This window comes from Physeter macrocephalus, chromosome 8 (assembly GCF_002837175.3).
Source record: "Physeter macrocephalus isolate SW-GA chromosome 8, ASM283717v5, whole genome shotgun sequence".
Lineage (NCBI taxonomy): Eukaryota > Metazoa > Chordata > Mammalia > Artiodactyla > Physeteridae > Physeter > Physeter macrocephalus.
Genome location: NC_041221.1, coordinates 141,644,090 through 141,669,015, shown reverse-complemented (window position 1 = coordinate 141,669,015; position 24,926 = coordinate 141,644,090). Strand labels below are relative to the sequence as shown.

Here is a 24,926-nt window from a genome sequence, read left to right as displayed (position 1 = left end):
CGGCAAGCGGGGACCACTCTTCATCGCAGTGCGCGGGCCTTTCACTGTCGCGGCCTCTCTTGTCGCGGGGCACAGGCTCCAGACGCGCAGGCTCAGTAGTTGTGGCTCACGGGCCCAGTTGCTCCATGGCATGTGGGATCTTCCCAGACCAGGGCTCAAACCTGTGTCCCCTGCATTGGCAGGCAGATTCTCAACCACTGCACCACCAGGGAAGCCCCGGTAAAAGTTTTTTGATGAGAGACTTAATATATGTATTCTTATATTTGTAATTTTTTTCTATAAAAATATCCAAGAATAATAACTACCTTGTAAGAGTAGGCCAAGATTAAGAGGTGAGATTTTTACTTTTTATTAACCGAATTTTAACCCTTTGCATGTATTTTTTAATTAAAAATACTTTAAAAAATTTAGGACTTGCCTCATATACCTATCAAAATATCTAATTTTTCTATACACACATATATATTCTCTCACACGCGTATCTATACCATGGCTTAAAATAATGGAATATTGGAGAAAAGTTAGATGTCCATCAATACAGGACTAATTAAATCTAGTACAGTACATCTATACAATAAATCACCATGCAGCCTTTTAAAAACAAAGCAACACCATATGCACAATTAACAGTAATTGCCTATGGGGAGTGGAACTGAATGACTGGAGGCAGAAGGAAATCTTATTTTTCTTTCCTTTTCTTTTTCTTTTGGCCACACCACGCGGCATGTGGGATCTTAGCTTCCTGACCAGGGATCAAACCCGTGCCCCCTGCATTGGAAGCATGGAGTCTTAACCACTGGACCACCAGAGAAGTCCAGGAAATCTTACTTTTCATTGTACATACTTTTCTTTTTGACTATGTATATGTGTGTTGCCCCCCAAAATAAATCAAATATTAACATATATGAATATATGTGTGAATATGAGCAAATCAATTACATATCATCACTAAAAAATTATATGCAGTAATTAAGAAGCATGTAGAACCTTAGAGGTAGTAGCTATGCAGAGAGAAATTCACCTACTCAGCCATTTTCCCAGATCAGAAACTGATGCCAAATCTGTGCCAGTCATGATTCATCAATCCCTGGACTGGCAAAGATGAAAAAACAAAACTTAAGTGCTGTTGAGGATATGGGCAAACAGGTGCTCTCACCCAATGTCACTACAAGTTTAAATTAGCACAACATTCCTGGAGGGTTATCTGGCAAGCTGTACCAAAATTTCAAATACACATATGCATGCCTTCGATCCAGTCATCTTGCTCCTGTGAACTAACCTAGGGCAATGGTTCTCGGCAGGAGACGATAGTATTACTCTAGAGGGCATTTTGGTGGTCACGCTGACTGAAGAGCACTTACTAGTATTTAGTAGGTGAGAGCCAGAGGTGCTAAGGGTCCTGCAATGCACAGGACTGTCCACATAACAAATTATTTCACTCTAAAACTCCAAATCCAGTAAGATGTACATAACATTGTCCATAACAGTGAAAAAACAGGAAACATCCTAACTAGCCATCCTGACTGACACCATGAAGAAAAAGACCTAAGGAAGAAAGCCAACACACTAGGATAGTAGAGGAGAAATATGAACCTGTGTAGCTGTTTCTTAAATAATCAATCCTAAAACCTCCCTACCTCTAGACTTCTTGAAAAAAAAGAAAATAAATGTCCATATTTTCCAAGTTATTTATCTGTTACTTGCAGCTAAATGCATCCTGAGAAGCATTTACTATTTTCATAATCAGGAAGAAAAAAATAAAAAAATAAACTTCCACTCTATTATTACTGAGTAGAACTCTAAACCACACTACCATAGCTCAAAATCTTTGTAGTTAAATGATGCATACTATTGAAAAAATGCCAAAGTACAGTTCAAGTATTCCAAACATTCAGCGTAAATAACTTTCCCTGTTGAAATTAGCTGAACCTCTCTTTACCCAGGAGTGAAGGAAAGAACCCTAAGCTCTCATCCTATCTGTGCCCTTAAGCAAGGCTCTATGACTTAAAATTTTCAGCTTTTATCTAAACTTTAATATTAAAATACTTAAAGGAAATTCTTCATGAAGGTCTTTGATACCCTCCTATCTCTGTCAAATGAAAGATATATAAAAAAGGATTCTTTTTTAAAAAAAAGTTCTTTGGGGACTCACTGATTTTATCTTTAAAATATACAAAATTCTATTTATATATTACATGATATTATTTCCCTTTAAAAAAAAATTTATTTATTTGGTTGCACCGGGTCTTAGTTGCAGCAGACACGCTCCTTATTTGAGGCTCGCCAGCTCCTTAGTTGCAGCAGGTGGGCTCCTTAGTTGTGGCATGCGAGCTCTTAGTTGTGACATGCATGTGGGATCTAGTTCCCTGACCAGGGATCGAACCCGGGCCCCCTGCATTGGGAGCGTGGAGTCCCAACCACTGTGCCACCAGGGAAGTCCCATATTTCCCATTTTTGAACTTAAATATTTAATATGTAAAGTAATACAATAATATATACCAGGGGTCTGCAAACTACAACCTTCAGGCCAAACATGGCCCAGCACCTTGTTTTTGGTGGCCTGTGAGTTATGAATTATTTTTACATCTATAAAAAATTATTAAAAGAAGAAAAGGAAAAAGAAGAAGGAAGAGGAAGAGGGAAGGACAGGTTTAGAGAGAGGAGGAAAAGGAGAAAATGTGACAGAGACTGTAGGAAGTCTGCAAAAGCCTAACATGTTTACTATCTGGTTCTTTACTAGAAAAAGTCTGACTAGTGATATATACTATTAAAATATTTATATATTATTATATATGTTTTATGTTGTTATAGATAACTTACATTGTATATAAACATTCTCTGGATTTTAAATTTGTGTATATAGTTGACCCCTGAACAACATAGGGATTAGGGGTGCTAACCCTCCACATGGTCAAAAATCTTAGTAATAACTTACTGTCAGCCTTATTATTGAAAAAAATCTGTGTACAAGTGGACCAGCACAGTTCAAACCCATGATGCTCAAAGGTCAACAATTTTTAAATTTACTCATATTTTTCATGTACGTACAGCCCAAGATTAATACACATCCTCAAATTTGGTTTTAACATATACAGTATAAAAATGCTGGTGCTTCATCTTAAAAATGAATGTGAAGTTAAAAAGTCCGATTTTAAAAATAAGATATGTTCCTTTGGAAAGCACAGAAAACAGAGAAGAGCCTAGAAGGGATAAAAAAATTAAAACTAACTTGAATTCTCCCACCCAGAACTAACAATTTAAAGCAGTTCCATTCCAAGTTTATGTATACTCTCCTATCCCACCTTTCCTTAACCTAAAAGACAATCCTGAGAATTTTCTTATGGCATTATTCTTTAAAAACATGTTTTTAATAGCAGCAAAGTACTGTTTAGCGTTTAGATAGTTCTCATTTTTACTATTCTAGAGAGTGCTACACTGAGCACACTTACAGTTTGCAGAATCGTTTGCATAATTTCCGTATGATAAATTCTTAAAAGTGGATTAATGCAGGGGTCCTCAACCCCCGGGCCACACAGCAGGAGGTGAGTGGCAGGTGAGCAAGTGAGGCTTCATCTGTATTTACAGCCACTCCCCATTGCTTGCATTGCCACCTGAGCTCTGCCTCCTGTCAGATCAGCAGTGGCATTAGATTCTCATAGGAGCATGAACCCTACTGTGAACTGCGTACGTGAGGGACCTAGGTTGCATGCTCCTTGTGAGAATCTAATGCCTGATAATCTGCAGTGGAGCTGAGGTGGTGATGCTAGCACTGGGGAGAGGCTGCAAATACAGATTATCATTAGCAGAGAGGTTCGACTGCACAGAGACCATAATCAATCAACTGCTTGCAGACTCACATCAAAACCCTATCAGTGAGTGGCATGTGAAAACAAGCTCAGGGCTCCCACTGATTCTGCATTATGGTGAATTGTATAATTATTTCATTATATACTACAATGTAATAATAATAGAAATTAAGTGCACAATAAATGTAATGGGCTTGAATCATCCTGAAACCATTCCCCCCTCCCCTCCGGTCCGTGGAAAAATTGTCTTCCATGAAACCAGCCCCTGGTGCTAAAAAGGTTGGCGACCGCTGGATTAATGAATACAAGAATAAACTGAAGGACTCTAGAATTAGGTCCTCACACTTCAGAACAGCTTCACCAACACCCATCCATCACCTTTTCATACAGATATGGTTCCTTCGTGATCCTTTCACAATCATTAAGGACAGTAAAAGAATACTGAAAATATACATTTTACTTTGCCTTTGTGGGATTATAAAAGACCTTGAAGAAGAGTTACCCTATAGGTTTGCTAAATCTACTTTGAGTAATGTCTTAGGCATATGTATTTCTGTATTTTTTTCAAAGAAAGCATACTATACTGCCCAAGTATCTGTTACTAGTGTAAGTGTGTTTCTAGCACTCAATACTGTCTGATAGCACCCTATCAAAACAAAAAACAAACTACAAAACACCATTGAAACCAATGGTAGTGCCTCATTCTTGAAGTTGCCTTACTGGCCTTGGCTTCGTTTGCTCCTTCCCCAAATGCCTGGACATGCCCCTTTCCGCAAACCAAGTGCCGTATTTCAGACTTAACAAATATATGTATATAAAAATTGGTTATTATTACTCTAGAATGACTCTACTTATAAGAAGGAAAGAGAGCCATTTGAGCATGACTTCTGGATTAAAACTTAAAGATTTACATATAACCCTCAGGGTAGAGCATGCGGCTTCCTACCTAACAAAATTACTTATTTTTTGTAACTAACACTTTCTACAGAGCCAAATTTATAGAAATTCTGTTTTATTTTATTATACATTATTATCTAACGCACGTCACCAGAGCTGGCAGTGGGTCTAAATGCCCATGCCTAAGTTTTGGCAAGGAGATTCGAATGTTATATACTCAACACTGAGAGACAAAAATCAACATTCACCCAGCCTCCAGAAGAACACCCTGCCCATGTACAGTGCTCCTCCATATATTATCTTCTTTACTCCTCAAAGAAGTCACTTAAAGACAATCTCCCACTTTACAAAAAAAGAAAATAACAGTCAGGCTTGTGAAAAAACTGGCTCAAGAGTAAACAGACTGCAGCCCAGGTGGCTCTCAAATCTGGACATCTTATAACAACCCACCATTCTCTAATAGCCAGGGTGAAACAGGATTAATGAGCATCAAACTAATAAGAAACTATGGAGTGAAGTCTTGCTCTTTAAGATTTCTCTCACCATCTTTAACACTTAATAGGACTGAAAATGTTTTCTCTCAAAAAAGTTGTTTGAGGAATAGGCATCCTGGATGTTAACAGTCAATTGTGTATTTTTACCTTGGTCCTGCCACTTACTAACTGCATGACCTTGGGTGACTTTTTTAAGCTTTAGTTTTCCGATCTGTACACATGGGTTTCTACCTGCACTTTATACAGTTATTTAAGGTTACATGAGATCATGTATGAAAATGCTCTAGCACAAATAACACTCAAAACATATTTACTGAATGAATTAATGAGTGGTTAGAAAGAGAATATACTCTGTCTATGTGCAAAATAATAAAAACATTCACCTGTGGCAAATATCTATTTGCATATTTGTCTAAAAGTGAGTGGTCACCACTGTATACAGAATATAACTAAACATGACTCTTCTAACAAATTCTTCCTTTGGATTTCGTCTCCATCCCAGACTATTTTCACTTATTGACTATAAACACCTGGTAAACCATGTAATAAACCCTAAAGCAAAAATCAAATATAGCTTTCGAATAACTTGTTGCTACAAATGCATTTATGTGAAGTATTATGGAATATAGCATGAGCTGCTTCTTGACCTTCAAATATATTAATAGGAATTTGCTAATACCCATGATTTTACAACTTAATTTTCTAATCTATAAAACATTTGACATTTATACAGAAGGCAGCAAGGAAATGCTAAATATAATGCTTTTAGAGTTGGCATTTACTACTTTAAAAACTTACTGAAAAATGCTGAAGTAAGTCATCTTTCTCCTCCTCAATGAATCCCCCAACTGTTAGTGCTTTAGGGCGGTGGTCCACCACCATGTGATTTAGTGAACCCCTTCCTCTTCCTCCACGGCCTCGGCCTCTTCCTCGACCTTGAGAGGACATGGTCTTTCCTCGACCCACAGGTAAAATACCTAATCGTGCAGCCTGAATAACAACAAAAAGCAGAATATAACACATTGTCAGACTAAATCTAGGAAAACTATTTTTTGAGATGTTAAATGTAGTGGGTAACTCCTCTTAAATCTCACCTCAACCTGTAACTGATTGAGTTTTTTCCGTAACTCTGTTGTGTCTTCTCCTGAGGATAGCCTCTTGTGAAGGTCCAGTTCGGTATCTAATAGTTCTTTTTGGGCCTTTAGAAAAATTAAGAGTAAAAATGTATTTTTTAGACAACCTACAAAATCTTGTTCACAATATTACACTTACAGAATGACACACATCTCTTCTGGGTAAATGTGAGAGTACGCAATAAACATGGGTGTTTTAAGGAAAGTAACTTTACAGATGTAATACTGAAAACATGTAGAGAGTATAATGTTATCAGTAGTAACAGTAAACAGTATTACTGCTTAATAAGCAGGCAGTATTACAAATGCTTAAGATGGCCTAAAAATCAGACCTTGACAAATTTATTCCCAGTTCTCAAAGGGCTGCAAATTTATCTAAATCCCACTACAGAGCTGTAGAATAATGATGGAACCATGGTGTCAAAGCAAGTATTCTTCTACAGTAAGGAAACAAATAGAAATGAACAAAATTAGAATTAAATGGATCTAGAACTTCTGATTATTCTTTTCAATAGAAAGCCATATTTTTACCCATACTAAAGTCAATGATATCTTTTGCATATTAAAAGGGATGGTTGCATTACAACATTATTAAAAAATTAGAAAAAAAGCTGCTGAAATAGGAAATGTCTCTTTCCTTGCCATCACTCTAAGCAGTTACATTGTCAGCATGGAGAACAAAAAAATTCAGTTAAAAAACATCTTTGTTCAAACCAGGTATTATCACTTCTTTCAGAGGGAGTGTACAGCACCTACAGAAACATTAAAAAAAAAAAGATACTTATAATTGTCTCACACTAGACTATTAGCTACCTAAGGGTTCCACTGCACTTTTAAAGTGCCAAGCACACCACAGATGTTCAATAACCCTATGCTGAATGAAAAATGCAAATAGATACCTCTGTTTTTGTCTTTACTTTAGATGGTGTGGAGACTGCAGAAGATGTTTTTAACTCATCTTTCAATTGTGAGATCTTTTCTCCAAGCTCTTTTAAAGTCTTCATTATATTCGCTCTCTCTTCTGGTTTCATGTTTTTGTTTTTTTCTAGCTTGGATATTAACATCTATAAAATAAACAGAAAAAAGTAAAACTATGCTTAGTAAATTTTAGTATAAGTAACCTTTAAAACTTTATTGGGGATATCTTTGTAAAATACATTCCATACATCAATTCCAGCATGCAAATAATGAACATTTATCTTACCTTTTGGCATTCTATTTGTTTTTCTAACATTTCTTGCCTCTTTTTCCTCATATCTTGTTGTAGCTTCATTGCTTCCTGTATGAACAGGTAAAGAAAAAATCAGTAATGAATAACTAAGTTTGCCCATGATACATAAGGCTACTACAGTCTCAACTCATTTCTTCTGAGTCATCCCTTATATGAGACAGATTTTCCTCCTAATCAAAAAATAGCTGAAGCCAGAGATGAAACCTTTAATAAACCTATTTTCCCCAACACTTCCAATATAAAAGAGTTTATGTTTGTAACTGTACTTTAATATTTAAAATACTGAACACTAATTAGCTGTATCTATGAGGTTTATTCACTTAAGTGACCTGAATATATATGTAAAGAAAAACAAGAGCTGTTTTCACTTCCCCACGTAATAAGCGAAATCCTTATTTTTGAAGTTTGAAGTCTAAAAATAAAGTCTAAAGTCTAAAAGTGACATGCAGCTATAGGTTAGAAATGATAGCAAAATCTATGGATTTTTTGCCTGGAAAATTTTGCCTCCAACCCCTCTGTTAATTAAATCTCCAATTATACTGAGATAATATATATAAATAACTATTTTATTTGAAAAACTCTATGTGAGTTTAAATCTAAGATGATAATGAAACTCAGAACTGAGTCACATGAATAGTAACTACATAATTGTTACACTTCACGTGAAATATTATCTAACTTACGAAGCCAGAAAGGAATTAAAAGAGAAAATAATGAAATAAAAGTGTTTCTCTCCCTTGCGGGGCGGGGGGCGGTGGTGCAGGGACGGGACACAACAGCTCAGTGTCTTACTTTTACATAGAAAAAGTTCTTTCTTTGTGCTTGATGTAGCCACTGAAAGGCAACTGCAAAACATTTTTTGTTTGCTCATCTTTTTTTCAAGTGTACAATGCATCAAGCAGCAGCTAAATAAATGTTATAATGTAGTTCCATAACAACATGAACAGTTCAGAGGTGTTAATATAATCACTTAAGAATTCAACAGATCCCGGACTTCCCTGGTGGCGCAGTGGTTGAAAATCTGCCTGCCAATGCTGTGGACACGGGTTCGAGCCCTGGTCCGGGAAGATCCCACATACCACAGAGCAACTAAGCCCGTGCGCCACAACTACTGAGCCTGCGCTCTAGAGCCCACGAGCCACAACTACTGATGCCTGCATGCCACAACTACTGAAGTCCGTGTGCCTAGAGCCCACGCTCCACAACAAGACAAGCCACCGTGATGAGAAGCCCACGCACCGCAACGAAGAGTAGCCCCTGCTCGCTGTAACCTGAGAAAGCCCACACACAGCAACGAAGACTCAACACAGCCAAAAATAAATAAATTTATTTAAAAAAAAAAAAAGAATTCAATAGATCCTTTCCTCTTGAAGGAAAGAAGAATTGAGGCTGTTACCTGCTTCTTTTTAAGAACTTCTTGGACATCGTGAGACTTTGATCCTGAACAAAGTTTTGAAGGTGTCTTTAAGTTTGAGGAGGTGTAGATCATTTTTGGATGGCCTGGAGTTGAAAATATCTATGAAACACAAATATAATTAAATTAAATCTTAGCAATACCTTAAAATCATTTTTTAAAAAGACTCCATATATTTTTTTTACATTTAAAAACTTCACTTATAAAACAAGTTCTTTATACATAAACTCAAATTGTCATTCAAATATAAAAACAAAAACTAATTTTAAGCAATAATGTTGTGTTTCTGAATACAATCACTTATCTTTCTTTTCTTTATATTTTTTTTAATTGTGGGAGAAAGAAAACAACTCCTGACATCTAGGAGCTAGACTGCCACTCACAGCTAGGCCTTAGTGTCCCCTTGTTAAACATAAACAATTTCATAGAACATCAACCTCAGATAAGGTCACTCTTGTGCCCTTGGTGGATCAACGCAAAAACAAGATCACTCCATTATCACGACTGAACACACACACACACAAACCATGAATACTATCCAGACCATAAAAATGACTAAACATCTCTCTACCCTGGCCATTATGAGTGACTACAGCTTCTTTACTAATTACAGCTTTAGCGTAACTCTAGTATTCCCTCCTTCTAGGTAAATGTATTAGGAAATCTGATCATAGAATTACTCCTGTTTCCTTTAACCCTCCAACAAATCACCTAACACAGCCAATCCTAAACTAAGCCCTTGCTAACACCCTCTAAATGAGATGTTCCATGGTTTCACTGTGTATACTCCCTCACTGAATAAGAGCTGTTCAACTGTGTGTGTGTTCCTGGAGGTCTTTGGGGTAATGTCATTAAGCTATTTTCCAAATGCCAAATAAGAATGCATGTTTCTAATAATTGCAAACCCTCCTAAGAATTAAGGTACTTTGCAGTCATAATCTTAATATTATATTTAATCAAATGTTATATGAGTTTACAACCAACCATAAGACAAGTAGTTAGCTCACAGATCTAACTTTGCAAGTAAAATGGTGACCATCTTTACTGTGCTTGTTTTGGTATTTAGTTTCCTTTCTGAACAGATGACTCCAGTTAATCTTCCCCTCTTTAAGGCATAGCAGAGCAATATGGTGTACTAACACCTCTCTGGTTCAAGTCTTCCCTAACATACTCCACTCTTTTATTTTTAAATTAACTTTGAATATATGATATAAGGCACACAGGATATAATACTAAGAAATTCATGGAAAATTCAATCACGCAATATATACAAATACAAAACTTATCTCAATCATACAATACTTAAATGTCCTAAAAATTAAGCTACTTTAAATACACAGGAAACTCTCTCAAGTACTGTAGGAACCTGCAGAGATGATGTTCGTGCTGTTATTACTATTTATCAAAATAATGGCACTACCTACAAGTTACTGAGCACTTATTATGTGCGAATAAGCACTTCTCTTTTATGCTTTACCAACATGAAATTTTTTAATCCCCATAGCAACTGAGTTTATTGAAAAGGAAACCAATGCTCGTCAGTTATTTAACACAGCTAGTAAGAGGCAGGTCACGTCAGTCAGGGCTGTGTGACTTCAAAGTCTGAGATTCCTTTTGTTTTTCTATCTTTTAGTATCGAATTTTTGAAACAAACAAAAGTACAAAATTATATATAAAAAACTTGACGTATCCATCAGCAAGCAGAAACAATCATCAATTTACATTATTTTATGTAAAATCATTAACTTACATTATTTTATATAAAATAACCTTGTTTTATTTAAATCCCAACTACATCATCATAACACACACATTATTTTATCTGTAAATAATTCAGTTGTATCTCTAAAGGATAAGGACTCCTTTCTTAAGTAAAACCAAAATACCGTTGTCACACTTAAAAGGTATAACAATTCTTTAATACCATTAAATAGTCACATTTCTAGATTCTATTATAATTTTCTAAACATTTTTTCACATTTAAATTAGGACCTACTAAGGTCCATATAAATGCAATTGGTTATATCTCTTTAAAGTCTCCTTTAATTTCGTTTCCCTCTCTGTATCTTTCTTTTCTTTGCAAATCACTTCTGGAAGAAACCAGGTCATTCATCCTGTAGTATTCACCACAGGATTCTATGGTATCCTTTAACACGTCCCTCTGTCCTCTGAATTTCCTTTAAATTGGTGAGTAGTTCTAGAGCCTTTATGACATTTTTTCATTCTTTGATAGGATGCTAGTAATCTTTGACAAATTCCTCGCTTTCTGGTTTGACAAAGTATTCTAGGCTCATCTGGAACACTGTCAGCCCCAGATCTGGGGATAGCCATTTCTTCAAGGATCCCTGGTTCCTTTTGGAGCTAGGGGAAGGGGCATGTCAAGGTTCATTACCATCAGGCTGGGTCATTGTTTCTAGACCTTTTTGGTGGACAGAATTAAGAAATGTTTTGGAGGTTTTTAAAGTTGTCTAGTTTCTTCTATCCTTGCTGTAACCACCAAGATTTAAATTATATGGGTTACTTTTTTTGTTTTTTTCTATCATAAGCAAGTACCTGTATGTATTCATTGCCCCTACTTTCTTAAATAAACAGCGGCCGATTCTACATTTTTTATCCCATTTTGCTTTTTTTACTTAATGTATCCTGATGATCACCTCATGGTATACATAAAGATATTCGTCATTCCTTTGCAAAGTTACACATATGCTATTGTATGCATGTACTACATTTTAAGTAACCAGTCCCCTACTGATGGACACTGGATTGTTTCCAGTCTTTTGCTATTGAAGAGAGTCTACATTCCCTAGCCTTGCTCATATGTCTTTCCATAGTTTGACTAGTATATCTTTGGCACAGATTCTTAGAGGAGGATTACTGGTTTAGAGTAAATGCATACATAATTTTGCTAGATGCTGCCAAATTTCCTTTCACGGAGGCTGTATACCATTTAGCATTACCGTCAGCATATAAATTTCAGGTCCTTGTGGACATTATCCTGGTTTATTATGTAATTTTAAAAATGGATCTAATTTTTTTTCTATCAGGCTATCCAGTTATCCCAATACCATTTACCAAAGAGTCCATACTTTCCCCGCTGAACTGAGATAATGTATTAGCATATGATAAATTCCTATTTGCAAGTGAGTCTATAATCTCAGTCTTCGATTCTATTCCACTGGTCTGTCTCTTCATGTGCCAGTATCAAATTGTTTGAGTTATACTGACTTTACAGTATTTTTTAATGTCTAGGAGGGCTAACCCCACCTGTTCTTTTTCAGTTTTCCTAGCTCTCTTGGAAAAAAAAAAATCACCATTCTGGAGAGTCATCATATAGATATATTCCCAAAAGGAAACGAAACTACTTAAAAACATATTTCAAAATCTGACTTTTGAATTGACTATGACTGAATCCCCTTCATGATGTCCTTAATTATATTAAAGAAACATTATAAAAGGAATGGATTAATAAAGACATCTATTAATAAATACCTAAAAATTTCAAATTCCTATTTAGCTTTGAATAGGAAAAGAAAATTTAACTAGCAAATTTCTGGCTCAATCATGAAAATTAGGGAAGTTTACCGGACACATTAAGGTTAGCTCTCACAATTATCTTGATTGAGGAAATAAGACATTATAAATCTAGGTGCTAATCAATTTGTTAATTTCTTTGTGTCACTAACAACTTTAAATATATTTAAAGGTCCACAGAAATATATACCTGGCAATCATCTCCAGTACCACCTGACTGATTCAACAAGTGTGCTGCATCACTCTGGTTACCACTTGCATGTCCAAGACGATGTTTCACAGGAACTTTGTTAAGAACATATGCACCCGATGTCTGTGGTTTGCTCATCATCTGCATATACAAAATAAACATATTTATGGTGGAAGTTTTTTTAAATGCCTAGGAATGATACAAATTTAGGACAGTGATTACCCTGGGAAGGAAGATAAGGAAATGCGAAGGAAGGGTGCTTCAATCATCTGTAAGGTTTGATTTTTTTAAGTGAAGAGGTGGATATACAAATAACTGTTAGTATCCATACATTTCTGGATGTTTGAAATTATGCATGCGTATGTGTATATACTCATACAGAAAAAACTTTCTAATAATTTTCTTAGTGTTCCCTTCAATATGTAATGCCTTTTAAGACTTAAAGTTTTTATTTGACAGTAGCTTAGTAACTGTGATATGGCCACCCTAAAAACATAACATAATCTTGGGCTGCATTAAGAGAACAGGGTCTAATGGATCACAGAGGTGATTGTATCACTCTTTCATATACCATTCAGCCAACACCTGGGGGAACATTTACCTTTGGCCCTAACATGAAATGGGGCAGAGACAAAAGAAATGCAGGCTTAACTGCAAATAAACACGATGATAAACGGAGTTAATACTATGTACTGTTAAAGAATACTTTTTTTTTTTCAATCTGAATGCATTTAATCCAAACAAGAGAATGCCTAGGAGGAGACTAACATTATCATCAATATCTGAATGGTTCTAATGCATGGTGGTTTGTTCTTTCCTTTGTTCATCTATTCATTCAAATATGTTTTGAGCGCTGTATGCCAGGCCTTGTTTTAGGCACTAGGGATCAAATGAACACAACAGACAAAATCCCAGTCTCTTGAAGTTCCCACTTCAGTTTTAAAGAGAACAGAATTTTTCTATATGAGAAAAAGTGGGACAAAAGGATTGTTATAAGAGTGACTGATTCTAACACAAAACAAAGAAGCTGTTCTAGATTCAAAGTTGTTTGGTCGTGGATGGCTATCATACTTTAGTGTTGAGAAGAATCACTAAAGGTATTTCTTAAACATGCAGATTTATGGGTCCCATATCTAGAGACTGACTCTGTAGATCTGAGAAGGTAAGACCCAGAAATGTGCACCCAGGTAAGTGATTTTGATGCAACACAGCACTTCTCAACCTTCAAGGTACATAAGAATCACCTGGAAAGCCTGTTAAAATGGATTACTGGGCCCCACCCATAGTGATTCTAATTCAGAAAGTTGAGGTGAAGCCTAAGAAACTGCATGTCTAATAAGCTCCTAGGAGATCAGATGCTGCCGGTCTACAAATCAAACTGAATGGCTCTGATGTAGAAGACCCCAGGACCACAAATTGAGAAACAATGATCTAGAGGATAGGATTAAAGGACCTTTAATTCCCTGTGAACCAGCAGATTACCTTCTGAATACCCCCATGTACCGCTGAGGGAGGAGACTGGGCCACCAGCACTTGCTGCTGATGAAGGTGCTGTGGCAGGTGATGGTGCTGCTGTGACAGGTGACTAAGTGTTTGCTGCTGTTGCAGGAGCAGCTGTGTTGGCGACTGTAGTGCTGGCTGCTCATTATTTTCCCTGTGCCACAGGACTCGAATGAACCGGTTGTTTAGAACTGCTTCAGTGCTGGAAATGGCTTTTCTGGCCTCCTCATTGGTAAGATACTGGATGAGGGCTGCTTCTGGATCTCCCTTAAAAGCAACCTATAAGAAAAAACAACAGCAACAACAACACACATAAATTAATGATTGTAGTTAAGCAAATATTGATAAATTATTGATAAAAAATTCAGAAGTAGAAAACAGCCTGCTGAAATCTATTGTGAATCCTATGTAAATAAAGTTAGCTATCCCTTAAAAGATAACGTGTATTTCAACATTATATATGAAAGAATATTGCATTATTTAATAAATAATCCTAGTAATGTTACATAACCACTTGGGGAAAAGTTGTTAGATTCCTCCCTGGTATCTTACATCCAAATAAACTCCAGAGAGAGAAAACATTTTACAAAAAACAAACAGGGCTTCCCTGGTGGCACAGCGGTTGCGCGTCCGCCTGCCGATGCAGGGGACACGGGTTCGCGCCCCGGTCTGGGAGGATCCCACATGCCGCGGAGCGGCGGGGCCCATGAGCCATGGCCGCTGAGCATGCGCGTCCGGAGCCTGTGCTCCTCAACGGGAGAGGCCACAGCAGAGGGAGGCCCGCATACCACAAAACAACAACAACAACAACAACAACAACAAACAAAAAAACCCAGGGAAAAAAGGTGAATATCTGTATAATCTGAGGCTTTGGAAAGCCTTTTTATGCACACCTATAAAGGTAGGACCCATAAAGACAAACAGCGGATTTGACCAAATAAAATTTTAAACCACTGTCAGTCCAAACCTGCCACAAACAAAATAAATGACAAAACGAAAAAGTAATTTTCATATATACGACAAGCAAAGGTTTGGAAAAGCATTATTATAAATGCCTTCATAAAAAAATGGGCAAAGACAGTGGACACGTAAATCCAAAAGTACTGCAAATGGTCTATATAAATTAGAGTCTACCTAGGAATAAAAACAAAGCAAATTAAAGTACAATTTTTCACTTATGAAACTGGTCTAAAAATTTTTAATGTATCCATATTAGAGTTTTGATGAGGTTCACACATTGCGTTAGGGAGTATCAACTGGCACAACCCTTTTGGAGAACAATTTGGCAGTTCAAATAAAAAGTTTTAAAATTCCCTTTAATTCAGCAATGCATCATAAAAAAATAAAAGGTTTATACAAAAGGAGGCTCACAATAGCATTGTTTTTATAAAAAATAATAAGAACAACATAAATTCCCCCAAATAGAGACTAGTGCTTATATAAATTATGGCCTACTGCTATGGACTGAGTTATGTCCTCCCCAAAGTCATATGTTGAAGCCCTAACCCCCAATGTGACTGTATTTGGAGACAGGGCTTTTAGGAGGTAAATAAGGTTAAGTGAGATCAAAGGGGTGGGGCCCTAATCAGACAGGACTGGTGACCTTATAGGAAGAGCTCTCTCTCTCGTCTCTTCCCTTCCCTCTCCTTCCATCATGTGAGCACACAGCAAGAAGACGGCCGTCTCCAAGCCAGAGAGTCCTTACCAGGAACCAAATTGGCTAGTATTCTGATCTTGGATTCCCCGCAAATAAATTTTTGTTGTTTAAGCCACCCAGTCTATGGTATTTGTTATGGCAACCCAAGCAGACTCATATACTCAGCAGACTCATATACTCATTTACATTAAAAGCTTCCTAATTTTTCTAAATACCATAAAGATTAATGACCTAAGAAAAATTTAAGAGGAAAAAGGTAGTTAGAGATACATAAATCATATTTTGGTTTGATGGCAACACTGAGTGTCAGGGGTAACTGACTGAAATCCCAACTTAAACAGACCTTCTAGTACCCTCATTCACAGCGTAACACCCAACCACAAATTGATAAATTCAAATGTCTAACAAACACACAGCAAAATATAAAAGCTACGATTTATTTGATGTTAGATTATATGTTACAATGTCTAAAATTCTCAAGATTAGAACCATCCTTAACCAATTAATATTTCACAAAATAAAAGCCAGTCAGTAAACAAAATTACAATCTTAGAAGTTACCAAAAATCTCACCTACTTAGTTAGAACACTAAAGCGGTAAAAAAGTCATCTGTCCAGAGATACAACTATGAACAAAAATACAATAACTGGCCCACTGTCTTTCAGGAAGAAGTTGCAGAAAAGAGCCAAATGAATTCAGAGGACAAATTCAGCACAACAACTCCGTCATAAAGTTGGGCATACAGATACACAGTGGAATTTAAAACACATAGCAGAGAAGATCAGACTAATCACTGGCTTGTTTAAGCAAGGTAAGCTGATAGGAATATTTTTGAAGATACATTATACACATGGATTTTGTCACCAACATAGCCACACCTACCTGGATATTAACAATAGTTCCAAATTTGCTGAAGTGTTCATTGAGCTTGGTAATGTTGTTCAATTCCTGAGGGATTTTCTTGACTTCTAATTTGGTGTTTGTATACTGATTCTTTCTCAAGAATCCTGGTTTACTCTGATTGTTATTCCCTTGCCTGAAAGGAATATTAACGGATCTTGGTTAATTCTCCTACATTATGCCTAGGCAAGAGATAATCAGCAAAGAATGTAAGTTTATATTTATTCAAGTATCCTTTGTAAGCACTTAACATTCTTCAGAAATGACTAGGTAATTTTCACATTATCCTTATTATATGGGAACCAAACAGGTAGAGAGAAAGAAAGAAGACTGATGTCTCAATAATTCTAATACTGGGTTAGGCCTAGAAATTAGTACAAATTACTAATATCTATTATCAATATTCTGTTAACTCTTCAATATTTAAGACATACTAATGATGCCTCTGGGAACCTTAGCTTTGAGGCACATAGATTGAAAATTAATGATTAATGACAACTCTTTAATTTTACATATTTACTACTGCAAACAAAAAAACCAGAAACATCAATTAGATGTTACTAATTAGCAAATTATCTTACTTTCCCAGCCAAGGTTTCTTTGCCAGTGGCCCTTCCAAACCACTCATAGCTCTTTTCCGGCTATCTGGTTCAAGAACTACTCTGGTTATGTTGCTATTAATTGAAACAGGAACTGGTGGTTCAGTCTGGATGACAATGTTAGCAGCTGTAGAAAAAGCAAATTAACATTACTGACCATGCGTTGTATTTGGGGAATTTCAAATGATTAAAATTATTTAGTCCAAAAGCTAAAAATCACTGTGAATAGCACCTAACTACTACCATTTCCTTTTCAGAAACGTTTAACAGCAAAAATAAATTATCAATTGCCTCCTTTTTCAAAAATACAATATGCGCGTTTAAAAAGTCCTAGCCAACTCTGATGTAATGACTGATTCAGGCAAGGATCATAAATGGAAGGAAAAAAAAATCAGTGAAAGGGTGTTGGAGAATAAGATATTTATCTGACGTCAAAGTACCACTCCACAAATTATTTACTTTACAATGGAGAGTTCTAAGAATTATGGCAAGTGATCAAACTTATTAGGCCACAAATGGAGTGAAATATTTGTCTCCTTATAGGATTCAACAAGAAGTTCACATGGATAGGATATTACTATGGAATTATGATTTTCTTTTATGTGTGGCAATGATATTGCGCATATATAGCACTGTGTCTTATTCTCAGATGTAAACTAAAGAATCTTAAAGTGTCACAATCTCCAAAATTTACTTTCAAGTGATTCAAGAAAACAATGTGAAGGGAGGGGGAGGAAGAGGAGGAAGGCAGAGAGAAGAGTGCACACAAGTGAGCATTCATGCCCAAAGCTGACAAAATGTTAACAACTGGTGAATCTAAGTGAAAGTATTCAGGTGTTTATTGCACTTTTGATTTTTTTGTAGGTTTAAAATTATTCAAACCTAAACATTGAAAGGAAAATTCAAAGCCAATGTTATAAATTAACACATTCCATTCACAACAGTTAAGACTAAAATACTATAAGACACTGACCTTACGATAGGTTACCTGTCAGTGGAAAGAGGTGTATTGAACAAAAAAGCAAATACCAACGCAAAACTGCACATGTTATATTCTGAGTATTCTCCATAACTTTAGCAACTCCACCAAAAGTAAAATCAGCAGCAAATAATGACTGTGGGGCTGAAAATATGATCTTCCCACTAATTTCAGGTAATTTGGTAACACTATATGCATTACAGCACAGAAGGTAAGAGTATATTCTTTGCAATTAGATAAACCTTGGTTCAAATGCTAGTTCTGTCATGTATAGCAGGGGTCCCCAATCCCCGGGCCAAAGACCAGTAGCGGTCCACACAGCAGGAGGTGAGCGGTGGGCTAGCGAGCTTCCCCATCGCTCGCGTTACCACCGGAACTATCCCCACCACCCGCCGCTGCGCTGTCCGTCTGTGGAAGAATTGTCTTCCAAGAAAACTGTCTCTGGTGCCAAAAAGGCTGGAGACTGCTGATGTATAGAATAGAATAGAACAGAAAAGAATTAATAATGGGCGAGTTCTTTAACCTCTCTTCGCCTCAGTGTCTATCTATAAAAAAGAGAATAGTGGCTGCCAGTGCGGCCCGCGGACCTGCAGGCGGCGACAAGTGCGCGGCGCGGTCCAATACCTGTTTGTTGGGAAAGATGTGTTTGATGTTTACATACACAACTTGAAAAATCAGAAGATGGAAGGCTGATTTATACTGGGAATCTGGCCCGAAAAGTATTTAAGAAAAGAAAAAAGGCTTAAAATACTACATGAGAAAGATGACTTCTCAAGGGCATGATTTGGAGTGGGACCAAGATGTAGAAAAGGATCAGCATCTGTAGGATACCATAATGATTCATCACTGAAATAAGTCCGCAGAAACAGCTCAGGCCAAGGCCCTGCCACATGGCATGTGAGATCTTAGTTCCCCAACCAGCGATCAAACCCGGCCCCCGACAGCAGAAGCACGGAATCCTGACCACTGGATTGCCAAGGAATTCCCTCTTTCACTTTGTTCCCCCCCCACCCCCCAACCCTTGCAAATCATCTGTTGAAGAAACTGAGTTTTTTGTCCTATATATGTTTTCATGGTCTAGATTTTCTGATTATAACCCCAAGGTGAGGTTTAACATGTTTGTCTGTCTACTGTATTTGCTATGAATTGAGGCTTCATCCAAAAGAAAAAAAACAGAAAAAAGAATAAAAATAGTACCTCATTTAAGTTGTTGGTAAGGAATATTAGAGATAATATATTTAAAAGAATTTGGTTTAATCTTGACACAAAACTGTTAACTGGTAATGGCAATAATGTCATTAATGGCAGTAAAGAAGAGTTAATAAAATCAGGATAAGAAAGAAGGTAAGAACAGGAAAATGTCCACCATATAATTAAATCAGGAAAATATCCTCAGGATGGCACATGGCCAGTCATTCAAATTGAAATTAAATACGGGAAATCTAACTATAATAATAAGTAAGAAACTGGAATCTCATCAAACTCTTTAACCAAACTTTTTTTTGAGCAGAGGTGAAAGGATGGTATCAACCCATATTAAAGGCAATGCTTGCATTTAATCTTTTAAGATTTGTGGCTATGCTTTATAAAGGTCCTAACATATGGTTATGATCACAAATAATAAAAATGGTCAAAGGATAATTTTATCATAGTGTTTAAAATTCTCAATGTTATTAGTGTGAAGCACAGCTCTTAAAACACAAAGTAGGCCATTAAATGATTAGTTCTTTGAGGGTGAGGGATCATGTCGTCTTTCTATATCTAACATCTAGCATAGTGCCTAAAGTCCTACAAAAAGAGCAATTAATTAACACTAGTATTATTTTTATTTAAAAATAAATATAAGCAGAATATATTTATTTTTATTTTATTTATAGCTTTAAAGTAAAATTTGGAGATATTCAAAAACATTTATTTGAGATCATTACACAGCACCCTTTAAAGAGAGACTGTTGAAAGTATTTTTAGACCTTAGTGAGGTCAGAAATGCTATGCCCAAATGACATTTAGCATGAGAAAAAGTTAAATGCATTCTTACCTCTTGGATTTGCATCCATATCTCCAGAGGTTAGGCCAATCAGGTTTGGGCGCTGTGTCTGTGTTCTTGAAAAAAACTGCCTATACTGAGATCTACCAGAACTGGTAATACTAGGAGCTTCTGGATTATAACCATCTGGTTCATAGGTATCTGAGGGAAAACAAAACAACAAAACATGTAACAAATAACAGTAGTTAAATAATTTCCTATTATAAAATAACCACAAAAATGAATTTTCTTCAACAAATATATCAACCCATATATATTTCTCTCTTTGAATTATAGTATATAGATAAACCTATTGGAAGTCAAAGAAACAAAAATGTTGCAGTCACAAAACACAGACACGCAAATCCATTCTGAATTACTGATATATTTCTGGATTCGTTTACCTAGTCATTTTTGTCCTCTATATTAATCACCTAATGCAAACTTAAACGCACATTTTTAAGAGAAATTTTCACATACATGAACGCCATATACAAATGACTGGCTGAGTTTCCTCTGTTATCACGTCTCACCTAAATTCTCGGTATTCTTTTAATTGGGGGAAAAAAACCAATCTATTAATTTGGTTATCTGCTTTTCTTTCTTTTTTTTTTTTTTGGCCGCACTGCACAATATGTGGGATCCTGGTTCCCCAACCAGGGATCAAACCCACGCCCCCTGCATTGGAAGCACAGAGTCTTAACCACTGGACCACCAAGGAAGTGCCTGGTTATGTGTACTTTAAACTGGAGAGAAAAGAGCCAATTTCATATGTAAAACATATCTCAAATGTTTTATTTCAAACAGCTAAATAAGATACATTTTATATTTATAAATGTAATTATTATTTTACTACCACCTGCTTCATCAGTGCCACTTTTATCATGTTCTGTGTTTTCTCTACAACTAAAAATTTAATTTTTTTTTTTTTTTTTTTTTTGGCCACATTGTGCGTGGCATGCGGGATCCTAGTTCCCCAACCAGGGATGGAACTCACGCCCCCTGGAAGCACGGAGTCTTAACCGCTGGACTGCCAGGGAAGTCCCTAAAAATTTAATTTTTAAAATTCTTATGCTAAATAAATATCTTGTTAGGGTTTAAAAAAATTTCTGAATGTGTTTATCTCCAAAATATCCTTTTCATCCTACATAAAATGAAAGAAGGTTAAGATAGAGTGAAGATGCTGATTCTCACGGTTGTGATTTATCAATATAAATCCTTGCATCTTTTTTTCTTAGTGGAAAAACTCCTTTGTTGCTCGTATTAGGTTTCAGCTACAAGATAAGGTACATTCAGATCTTTATTACTAGCCAATTAGTTCTATAATTCAGAGTATAAGATCAGCAAATTATGATTTAAAAGTTTTCAGTTACCACTTGGTACTGTTGACAGAAAAATCTATATTAAGGCTGCAGAAAGTTTTAAAGAAGTTACATAATCAAATAGCCTCGATCTGATAATTCCTGGGAATACACAGAACCCTAAGAAACTTGAAAGTCCTTTAATCATGATGAACTGAGATCTAAATGAAAAGTGAGAAATGTTAAAAACCTCATGAGACACCCTCAAAATACTCCATAGATCTTTAAAATGTACATGTCAATAGGAGGGAAGAGGTTTCAAGAAATCACATTATACACAGCCATTCCATACAACAAGGGACAGACAGGAAAAAGACATTTTCATCCATGATCAGGAAGAAACCAGTTTTTGTTTTGTTTTAAAGAAAAATTAACCTAGTTTTCTTGTAACATGTAACTGATTAGAAACCATTCAAGTAGATACTCTCTTCCTATCTATCGGATTAGAAACTAGTTCAAGGAACTAGCATGACCTTAGTTACAGAGGCACGGAAAGTAAATACAAAGGACACCAGAGATGACAGACACACAGGAGACCTAATCATCTAGGAGCCACTAGGGACAAACCAAAAAGCAGAGAAATAGAAAATAAAACTACCTAGGAGTTTTAATGGGAATCTGTGAGAGCAGATCAGGATACCAGAGCACCTCTTAGGTTGGCCAGTTTATGGTACAAAAGATCAGAGGTGGATGGCCATCTGTAGCAAAGCTTACCTGGGACCAGAGGGGTGGGGCTGGAGACTGAGGTATGGTACCCAATGGAGGATCCCATGAGGTTTCGAGGTGGCACCAAACGAGCTGCCAACAGAGGAGGCGGTGTCCCCAACTGAAGTCGCTCAGATGCAGCAGCACCATGTTCACGAGAGTACATGGGCTGTCCTACAGAGGAAAGAATAGGAGGGCAGCTGGGATTGAGAGTCACAAGCTTCTCGTAAGCAATGATCTACTTCCTGAGACTTGAGCCAAGAACAGAGAAAGTATACCAATGGGAACTGTACTCAAGAAAGATGTTACTAAGATTCTTTCTAACTCAAGAAATAGACATGCAACTGGTTAGGATGCATTGAGGTACAAAGAGTAAGAATTAGATAGTGTGACTGCAAAACGTCCATTTTTTATAATCTTAAATGGAATAGTTACGTGCTGATTTACCCAAAACTGAACAATCAACCATATCAAGTTATTAGACAACAGAATCTTGAGCTATTATTCACGTAGAGTTTTGTATCCAATGAGACATGTGGCTATGAACGTTGTCATACCCATTTAAAAAAAATAAAAACACTCCTCCCAAACTCATATAATTTCAGGTATGCACAAACTATACTCCCACATCTGAGAACAGAAAAAAGAAAAATAATAAAGGAACTTAAAAAGAAAAATAAACACCACAAGCATACCCTCAGAGAAATATTCAAAAGAAAAAATTAAACAAGACAGTGAAAATTTGTTATCCTACGAGCAGGTGGATAACAAACACAGAGAAAGAAAAAAAGGAAAAAATCCCAGGTGAACAGACTAGCCACTGTACACATGAAATTACCTCAGATATTAAGGACCACTTTTGGAAAGAAAGCACATTTAGAATCTATATTTATAGCTGCAAGAAATATCAGAAACAATGAAGCCAAATTTTGTAGAACAAGATTAAAAAAGACAAGGTATCAAGGAGCAAAACCCCCCTTTGGTTGGTTATTTAATAGTATCTTTTTCACTGACTACCTCGTATGAGACCTATTTTTAAGATTTACTCCATATTTTATATCTAAAGTCAGACAGATATTCACTATGTGACACAAAACAAAGTGAATTTAGAATTTTTTTACACCTGATGAAATGTCCTTATAAAGTGAACAATCCAGAAGATTTTTAATACACCTTGATAAGACAAGTCACAAAGCACCACTTGATTTCACAGTAAATGTAGAGAAGAAATAGATGTGCTAAACTTTACTACCCTTCTCTTCCTATATATGGAGCAGAGGAGGTGACACATCATACTGTATAAGCAGACCACATAACTGGGGGCTTAGCACCAATCCTTTCAAAACTGAAAAAAGGATCAATCATTACATTGCAAAAACAATTTAACATATCCTCAATGATCTGAAAATAGTTTTAAGCATGACCTACTGCAGAGAATTCCTTGCAGAATGCAATAGTGAGCTAAAGAGAAAAATGGGAAGTACAATCTCAGTCCATATGACTAGTTTAAATTTATGATACAGCACTCAATGTACCATGTGTATTTAATTAATAACTGTCTCAAAGTAAATTAGAAACTAAAAGGCTACTTTGTACAATGTCTTTTTAAAACGAGTGACAAAGAACACGCATTCAGACACTTCAGAAAGATGGCTGTTTATTCAAATGAGGCCTGATTTTCTTTAACAACATCTATTCAGGTCTCTAAATACTATTTCAAAAAGCAACAGTTCCTCAGATAAAAGGCTGATTCTAGGACTGGTTAGAAAACTTCTAAGATGAGCCTGGTACACCTTAGTACACCCTGTCCCTCCAAAAGCAAGATGGCTACCAAACACTAACATGTCAAAAACAAAACAAAGCAATCTGCAGAAACAACATGAAGAGGCTCCCCATGGTCAAAAACTAGACAATTTGGGGCTTCCCTGGCGGCGCAGTGGTTGAGAGTCCACCTGCCGATGCAGGGGACGTGGGTTTGTGTCCCGGTCCGGGAAGATCCCACGTGCCGCGGAGCGGCTGGGCCCGTGAGTCATGGACGCTGAGCCTGCGCGTCCGGAGCCTGTGCTCGTCAACGGGAGAGGCCACAACAGTGAGAGGCCCACGTACCACAAAAAGAAAAAAACAACAAACTAGACAATTTGAACATCAAAAAGGGCCATAATGGGGTGAAACATACCAAACATTAGAAATCCATGAGTTCATAATGATACTTAAAAAAAATACAGCAGTCCCTTTGGAAGATACTAGGAAACAAACTCATTTTCTGAAAAGTGATAAATGAAAGGACACAAGCATTTATTCTGTCTGTCCTGTAAAAAGTGAATTTCAGGTTAAAGAAGTGGTTAACTCCCAAGTTTTACTTTGTAGAATGCCAACCAATAAATGTAGAAGAAATCATAGAATTAAAGTATCACACTTTTATAACCCCAAATGAAACAAGAGATCTAGGCAGGGATCACAAATAACCACGTGCAACTTTTTAAACGGATGCATCAGGATGAAA

At 36.5% G+C, this 24,926-nt stretch overlaps 1 protein-coding gene across 4 annotated transcripts in view; it reads right to left on the bottom strand.

The window, feature by feature from the left end:
- Positions 1 to 24,926, bottom strand: part of RBM27 (RNA binding motif protein 27) — a 65,117-nt gene that overhangs the window by 5,900 nt on the left and 34,291 nt on the right. For 2 of the 4 annotated variants that reach the window (XM_007115289.4, XM_007115290.4), the window contains exons 9-19: positions 22,433 to 22,597; positions 20,370 to 20,519; positions 17,335 to 17,479; positions 16,736 to 16,889; positions 14,179 to 14,475; positions 12,697 to 12,837; positions 8,958 to 9,077; positions 7,535 to 7,609; positions 7,230 to 7,394; positions 6,292 to 6,396; positions 5,996 to 6,187 (exon numbers count right to left, since the gene is read on the bottom strand). In XM_007115289.4, coding sequence (XP_007115351.1) covers positions 5,996 to 6,187; positions 6,292 to 6,396; positions 7,230 to 7,394; positions 7,535 to 7,609; positions 8,958 to 9,077; positions 12,697 to 12,837; positions 14,179 to 14,475; positions 16,736 to 16,889; positions 17,335 to 17,479; positions 20,370 to 20,519; positions 22,433 to 22,597 — 1,709 coding nt within the window. The remainder of the gene's footprint in view (positions 1 to 5,995; positions 6,188 to 6,291; positions 6,397 to 7,229; positions 7,395 to 7,534; positions 7,610 to 8,957; positions 9,078 to 12,696; positions 12,838 to 14,178; positions 14,476 to 16,735; positions 16,890 to 17,334; positions 17,480 to 20,369; positions 20,520 to 22,432; positions 22,598 to 24,926) is intronic. The other 2 variants (XM_024121026.3, XM_007115291.4) reach the window with 1 other exon arrangement.